Raw genomic sequence first — 8,660 nt, forward strand, 5'->3', positions numbered from 1 at the left:
CTTTGTCTTGTTCCTTTATTTGGAACACATTCCTCTGTCTCCTCATTTTGCAGATTTTGCTGTGTTTTTTTTTCTGTGTTGGGTAGGTCAGTTATGTTGGCTGATTTTGGAGAAGTGGCCTTTTGTAGGTGACATTCTGTGGGGCTCAGCAGCACACTCCTCTCTGGTCACTAGAGCTATATGCTCTAGGGCAGCGGTTCCCAACCTTTTTGGCACCAGGGACTGGTTTCTTGGAAGATAATTTTTTCGTGTGTGGTAGGGGGGAGGGATGGTTCAGGCGGTAATGCGAGCGATGGGGAGTGGCAGATGAAGCTTTGCTCGTTTGCCCGGTACTCACCTCCTGCTCTGCAGCCCGGTTCCTAACAGTCCCCAGCCCAGGGGTTGGGGACCCTGGTCACTCTAGTGTGTAAGGTGTGAGCCCTACATGAGCTGCATGGGTCCTTCTGTTTTGGTGAGGCTGACTGCTAAGGGTGCTTGCAGAAGACACCGTTTTGTTTTTGTTTTAATCGAAGTATAGTTGATTTACAGTGTTGTGTTAATTTTTGCTGTACAGTAAAGTGATTCAGTTATACATACAATATATATATATACACTTTTTAAAAAATATTCTTTTCCTTTATGGTTTATCATAGGATATTGAACATAGTTCTCTGTGCCATACAGTAGGACTTTGCTACTTATCCATTCCATATACAGTAAGGCCCCTACATACGAATGAGTACCATTCCGAGAGCCCATTCATAAGTCCATTTTGTTTGTAAGTCCAACAAAGTTAGTCTAGGTACCCAGCTAACACAATCAGCTATATAGTACTGTACTGTAATAGATTTATAATACTTTTCACACAAATAATACATAAAAAACAAACACACACAAAAAATAAAACATTTTTAATCTTATAGTACAGTACCTTGAAAAGTACAGTAGTAGAGTACAACAGCTGGCATACAGGGGCTGGCACTGAGTGAACAGGCAAGAAGAGTTACTGACTGGAGGAGGGACAGGAGGTGGGAGATGGCAGAGCTGAAGGATTGTCAGCAGTAGGAGATGGAGGGCAAGCTGCAATTTCACTCACGCCTGACGTCGATGGCACAGGTTCTGGTTCCTTGCTGGATTCAGTTCTGTCTACCCTCTTGAAAAAATGATCCAGTGACGTCCAGGTAGTAGCTGTTTTTTTTCTTGTCATAGATGACACGGTAGCACTGGATTGCATTCTGAATGGCTGCTGCAACCTTCCTGTACTGTTCTGTTTACGTCCTGTGCCTCAAAAACTAACAGTGCCTCCTCAAATAAAGAAAATCCCCTTGCCATTTCCTCCGTCGTGAATCTCTTCGGTTCTTCAGTTTCTTATTCTTCCTGTTGTCGCTCCACTCTCTCAATTATTTTCACTTTTGTTTCCATCGTTATTGCTTGGCGTTTCTTAGCAGTACCACCTATATCACCGCTGCTTTCACACTTGCTTCCCGACATCCTGGGCTTGAAATAAAGATACTGTACTACTGCACTCTATACAGCAGGGGTCTCAGAACTGGGCTGCACAACAGGAGGCGAGCGGCAGGCAAGCAAGCAAATCTTCATCTGCTGCTCCCCATCGCTTGCATTACTGCCTGAACTGTATCCCCCCCCACCCCCCACCAGTCTGTGGAAAAATTGTCTTCCACGAAACCAGTCTGTGGTGCCAAAATGTTTGGGGACTGCTGCTATACAGTACTCTACAGTAAAGTACACAAAAGCTCAACCTGTTGTAGAGGACGCATGCATGTTACAATGTATTCCAGACACGTGAACAAACTTACGTGATTAGACATTCAAATGCATGTTCGTATCTTTGAACGTTCGAAACTTGAAGGTTCGTATGTAGGGGACTTACTGTATAAAAGCCTACATCTGCTAACCCCAGCCTTCCACTCCATCCCTCTCCTAACCTCCTCACCCTTGTCAACCACCAGTCTGTTCTCTATTTCCGTGATTCTGTTTCTGTTTCATAGACAGGTTCATTTGTGTCATATTTTAGATTCCACATATAAGTGGTATCATGGTATTTGTCTTTCCCTTTCTGACTTACTTGGAGGCAGGGCTGTCCCCAGCTCAGTAGGCTGCCAGTCCCTGCCTCATGAGTGGCTGCTGCTCTTTCCAAATCCCTTTCTCAAATGAAAATAATCGGTCTCTTTTATTGTCCCACTTTATGCCTTGTGACGTAAATGTGGGAAAATTATTAGACCACTTCCTTTGTTTCAGTTTCTAGTATATCAGTACTGGTAAAAGTAAGGTATATTGTCTAAATTAGAAATATTGACAAGTATTGCTAGATAGCCATTTGGGACATGAAGTGTTAGATTCTTTTGGTCTTTTGATCACTTCCATTTATGTAAGATTTTTTAGAACTGCTTTAATTCTTTCAGGTCACCAAGGTGCTGTCTAATACAACACAGTGCCTTATTACTAAGGATTTATTTATTTAGTTTTTTATGATTGCACCATTTAAAAGGTATGTTGGGCAGTGAAACAACCTAATTTAAAGTAAACTTTTATTTTCATGTCAAGAACTGTGAAGGTTTGTGATTTTACCCTACTTGCAAGTTAACAAGTTTCACAAGTGCTTTCAGAAGACACAGTATTCCTGGGTCAGAGTCAAAGGATAGACTACTACTTACAGTAACAGAAGTAGCCAGAGAAGCAGCATTTGCACCAGCTCCTGGAGCCTCACTTCTCACAAAGAGATACAAAAAGCTCTGGGTGACATCTGAGTCCTTATGAGGTGGCATTACAGGAGAACCTTGAGCTTAGGGAACCTTAATCTTTTGAAATGGGCAGTAAGCATATCTGCCCTTTGCTTTGGAGGGAGACACTCTGTCTTCCTGTATACAAACATCCTTGAAAAGATAGTCTGTAACAGAGGCAGTTTAGTGCTTCTGCTGGAAAGATAAGCAGAAATGTGAGAGATATGAAGAATTATCTTTCAACATTTTTGGAAGGCAGAAAACCATATAGATATTTGTAAGATAGACTTCAATAAGTGGCATAGATTTCAGATTGCAGAGTATGGCCTAAGAAATTTTCCATAGAAAATAGTTATCTTTTAACATATATCTTCAGTTTCCTCTTTTGTAGCTTTTTTTCTGGTTAACCTACTGTCTTGGAGACCTCCATGAATATTAGACTTGCAATGATAGCTTTCCTTGGGAAAGATTACTGTGGATCTATTTTCTGAGTGGTGTATTATTCACTGTTTTTCCTTAGTAGTCAAAGATATCCAAACCTCTGTTTGGGGGAGTTTGTGTTTTCCTTCCTTGAACCAATGCTTCTGTTTCAAAGTTCAAATAAATGAAGGCAAGTAAGATGACAATTATGGTATCATTTAAATGTAGTAAAAATTCACTGAGGCATAACATTTTAGACAAAAGACATTAAAAATAATGGAGCTTGTTGGTGTCCCAGGGCAAGTTCAATTTTTCAGACTGGATTTCTAAGAGGTCTTTGAGACTAAAATTCTTCAAAGTGGAACTTCATTGTATACTAGAACACAAATATAGCACTTCATTACAAAATACCCTCAGGCAAAGAACACATAGGGACTTTGCTGCAGTCTAGACTAGAGGTCTTTGTCACAGATAAAGGGGCTCTAAATATGGGAACTTTGATGGGGGGGTGGCTTGGGGCATTCAGTCCTATCAGTGCTTAAACTCCAAGCAAACAGCAAAAACAAAGAACCTAACATCGGTAATGTTTTAGGTCAGCATGATCTCTTTTAAGTTATTTTGCATCTCTCTAAATTTGACTTGGTTGATCATCTTTTTGGCTTTGTGGTATTTTACTATTCTGATTCTACTTCTCTATCTCCGCCTAAACTATCGTTTGTTCCTATACTCCTCAAATGATCGACTTCCCTAAGATTGAAACATCAACCCTCATTCTTCCATCCCTGATCCCTCTCTAGCTTCCCTTTTATAGGTCTCTTCTACTCCTATAATATCAGATCTCGTGTGTATATACCTAACTCTGAAGTTTGATTCTGTCTTGAATTCCAAAACCACATTTCTAACTGCCAACTGAACATTTCCTTCAAGATGTTCTGCCAATACCCTACAAAACTTGTAACTGGTTTGTGTGTATTAACAAAAAGGGCAGGGCAAAAGGTATGTTACTGTTTTAATATTTTACTCTTTTCAAAGGAATTCTCCAAACAGGTTATTTTGACAAACCTTTATGGTCTCTTTTGCGGAAGTTGTTTTGTAAATTTTATTTCACATATGTAAAATATCTGTCTTTTCATATTTCATAGCAGTTTGTCATATTTTTATGACCAAAACTAAGCATTTAGATTTTTGCCTTCATCCCCCACATTATCCCTTCTCCCTCCCCACCCTCCCGCCACTGTACACACACGCACACACGTGCACAAGCACACAAAATTTTAAATGTTATAATATGCATGAGCTTTGGGTTTTTTGTTATTATTTTTATTGGTAATGGTTCAGTGTGTATTTATGAGGTGGAAGACAAAGCTTGTGTTACTTTTCTCTTTACAGGTCTTCATGCCTTGAGGAGAGTCTTGAGGAAACACCCTAACCTCCCTGACAGCAAGATGGCTGGGTTGGTGAAGATTACTCTGAAAGATTTCTTGCAGGGGATGAATGACATCAGGCCCAGTGCCATGAGGGAGGTAGCAATTGATGTCCCAAATGTAAGTCATTTGTACCCTCATGCTAGCCACACTGTTAGAATTAAACTCTGAAAGAAACTAAGACCCCAGGGAAACTACCTTCCTAAGCTAAACTTAAAAAAAAAATTTTTTTAATTGAAATTTTTATGGAGATAATTGTAGATTTAGTATAGTTGTAAGAAATACTTTAGGGAGAACCTATGTATCCTTTACCCAGTCCCTCCCACAATGGTAACATCTTACCTATAATACAATATCACAAGCAGGATATTGATAGAATCATCGATCTTTTGCAGATTTCCCCAGTGTTGCCTGTACTCATTTATGTGTACGTGTGTGTCTGTGTCTGTGTGTTTAGTTCTGTGCAGTGTTATTACATGTAAAGTTTTGTGTATCCATCACCAGAATCGAGATACTGAGGATTTCCATCACCACAATGATCCCTTGCTTTGCCCTTTCATAACTATACCCACCTTGTTCATGCATCCATTTCCAAAATTCTGTCATTTCAGAAGTGTTATATAAATGGAATTATACATTATATAATTGTTTAGGATTAGTTTTTTTCACTTACTGTAATTCCCTGGTGATTCATTCAAGTTGTTATATATCAATAGTTTGTTCCTTTCTTTTGCTGAGTAGTATTCCATGGTATATGTGTACAATAGTTTGTTTAACCATTCACCAGTTGAAGGACATCTGGCTTGTTTCCAGTTTGGGGCTATTATGAATAAAGCTTCTATGAACATTTTTCTACAGGTATTGTGTGAATATAAGTTTTTATTTCTCTGGAACAAATACCCAAGTGTAGTACAGTTACTGGGTTGTATACTAATTCCATGTTTAGTTTTACCAGAAAATGTCAACTAGGCTAATTTTAGAACAACAAAAAAATCTTCTAGTTATGATACTTTCTACTAATGATGCTTGATGTTTCCTTGGGTTATTTTACATATACTTCATTGACTGTCTCTGCAGAGTTTTCAGTGAGATCACCACAAGGGCAACAGAAGTTACCTTTTATGCATGGACCACCTGTTACGTCACCTGTGACACACATGGGCCTAATATTCGGGGGTGGGGGATGGCTTTATAGTTTTCTTTGAATATATTAATATTTTTAGAAAATGAACATTGAAACAAGCATTGGCAGTGTGTTCTGCTTTATATTATATTGTAATATGTCAATATGTATTTTGAAGTGTCAAAAGAGAGCTGTTATTTAAACTTATTTCACCATGGACCACGTGGCGGAGAGACTTGCAGCATTTTGCAGTGTGGTAGATTGCAAAAAGTGACCACAAATTCTTCCCTTCACTCTGTTTGCCCTTTTGCACTGCAGTCTTGTAGCTCCTACTCTAAACGCTAGGGAGTCAAGTTTTCCATCCTTGAATCTGCACTTGGCCATGTAACTTGCTTTGGCCAGTGGAGTGTTAACAGCCATAATGCAAGCAGGCTTGAAAGCACTTAGGGCTTGCCTTCTCTTGCTGGTCTTTGACATTGCATTAGCTTTGTTAAGAAATCTGTACTAGCTTCCTGGAGGATGAGAGACTGTGTGAACAGGGATGAGCACTCCTAGTTGAGATCCCCTCATTCTAGTCATCACCAATTGTCAGACATGTGATGCCATGCTAGACTATCCCACTCCAATCAAAGTTTGCCCCAACCAGGAGAAACCAGTTAACCCTCAGAATTGTCAGAAATAATAAAGTTATTTTGAGCCACTAAATTTTATGGTCATTAGCAAAAGCTAAGTGAAGCAGGCACTTGTTAGCTTCTTATAGAACACAGTTGTTTTGTAAGTTTTGGCTGGGAAACAGTACCCTGGAGATAAGAACATTCCCAAGGACTAACTGCTAGTTTAGGCTGCTTAATGTGATTTTGAATTCTTTTTGAAACATTTTCAAATTTACTACTGAAAGCTCAACTTTGGGGTTTTTCAGAAGCTCTGTAGCAGAACATGCTCATTTCATATGAAGAATTTGACAAATGGAATTATAGAATGAAGAATGATTGATGTTGGGTTAGTAGAAACTTCACTTCTTTGGAATTTATGGTCTAAAGTTTGGGGACATTGATTGGTATGAATACCGATATTGGTATGAATATTTGCAGTATTTGTATTTTATTGGGTACCGTAACATAATAAAATGGGTCAGGTAGACACCTAATCATCAAATGCCTCATGTGAAAATTTCAGGGGATAGGGTTATAACCAACTGCACCATCCCAAAACATTTTAGTGATTAAAAAAGTTTAGGAGCTAAGGAAACCTACAGTCAGCTTTTAAACTTAAAGTTATTGCCAATGAAGAATGTGTTTAAACAGTGGCTGTCCACTCTTAGAACTGCTGAACTGATTTATTCATCATAGGAACTGGTACTACAACTGCACTTTTAATTGCTCTAATGAAAGAGTTTTTCCTTTATTTTCTTTTGATACATTATTTACAATCCATGGACTTGTGCCATTTTCCATTTGGCGTTTCATTATTTGGTCTAAGTCCATGGTGTACTATGATGTTACTCATGAGCTCCAAAGTGATTAGCCTTGGTCAGCGTACTTTCTTACATTGCTTTTCATGCTCACTTCAGATTGTAAAAATTTTCCTGAGAAGTCAACATTTCTGTAATTGGATTCCTAAAGTTCACTCTTCTGATTTCTGGCTATTACACCTACAAAAATATCTCCAAATTATTTCTGCAGAAGATTTAATATTTATTTTGCTATAGAGAACCTGTTTAAAGTAGCTAGTTAATTGCAGGCTTTTTTTAAATAGCAAAGTGAGCATTCAACATCTTTTGAGAAAAGATTTTAGTGTGTGAAATTAAACCTTCTAAATCACACTTGCTAAAGTTTGAAAGAAATGTCTTAAGGTTGGAATGTTGCCAATTATAATATAGTGCATTATTAATTTCAGGAGACCACAAGTGTTAGCCACTTACTTAAATGTAATGTTTCCTTTTTTTGGACTTTCTGAATTGGTGATTATACCAATTGGTGTGTTAAAAGTCAAATGTATTTTACAATTAATCAGTGATGAAAGTCAAATATATTTCTTTACTTGAGGAATCCTTAGAATCTTTGAATATGCTAATATGCATTGTGAAATTTCAGTTTTTCACCCAGAGATAACTGTTAATATTTTGTCACAGTTCCAATAGATTTTTTAGAATTTTATAGATTTTCTTCTGTGCATATAGGTATTTTAATATAGTTAATCTTAGGATATACATAGTTTTATGTTCTGCTTTTTTCATTTAAAGTTATATGATAAATGTTTTACTCTAAAATTTCTTGGCAAACATCTTTTTATTGACAGCATAATAGACTGTTATGTTGATAAACTGTAATTGTTTTATCTTTCTTCCATTCTTAGATATTTAGGGTTTCTTCTGTTTTTCTCTCATATAGTTATAAACATATTTGTGTACAAATCTTTGCATTTTTGATTTTGATGAAGTGGAATTACCAGACTAAAATATGTGATTTTTAAAGTTTGTGACAAATATCATTTTCTTTTTTTTACCCCAGAAAGGTTGTTCTAATTTTTAATCATGTGATAAAAATGTAAAATTGCAAAGAACTTAAGCAAAATCTCATTTTATTTTCACTTTAGTCCTTTTCTCTTTTTACTTTCCACTAGATTATTTTCTTCACTGAAAAGTTCTTTATTACAAGGAATAATACTGGATAAGTTTTAAATGAATAGAGATTTAAAAAGAAAATGAAAGGTAGCTATCAGTTATGTCTCCTTTCCTCCCTATAAAAATGTTAAATTTTTAGATCAAGGTTATATCTGGATGGCTTTTAAATGAATTTGAAGTTCCATAAGACCAGAGGTTCTTACTTTTTATTTTTATCCTTAGTACTTAGCATAGGACTAGCACATAATAGATGTCCAATCAGTATTTGTTGAATAAATGAGCAAATAACTATAATTTTCATGAAAAAACATATTAGATGGTCAATTTCAGATATTTGAAAAATATTTTAG

At 37.0% G+C, this 8,660-nt stretch overlaps 1 protein-coding gene across 1 annotated transcript in view; it reads left to right on the plus strand.

Moving 5' to 3' along the window:
- Positions 1-8,660, plus strand: part of AFG2A (AAA ATPase AFG2A) — a 342,792-nt gene that overhangs the window by 38,978 nt on the left and 295,154 nt on the right. Inside the window, exon 10 of the mRNA XM_007470730.1 lies at positions 4,530-4,684. Coding sequence (XP_007470792.1) covers positions 4,530-4,684 — 155 coding nt within the window. The remainder of the gene's footprint in view (positions 1-4,529; positions 4,685-8,660) is intronic.

Source organism: Lipotes vexillifer, unplaced genomic scaffold (genome assembly GCF_000442215.2).
Source record: "Lipotes vexillifer unplaced genomic scaffold, Lipotes_vexillifer_v1.1 scaffold1276, whole genome shotgun sequence".
Taxonomy (NCBI): Eukaryota; Metazoa; Chordata; class Mammalia; order Artiodactyla; family Lipotidae; genus Lipotes; species Lipotes vexillifer.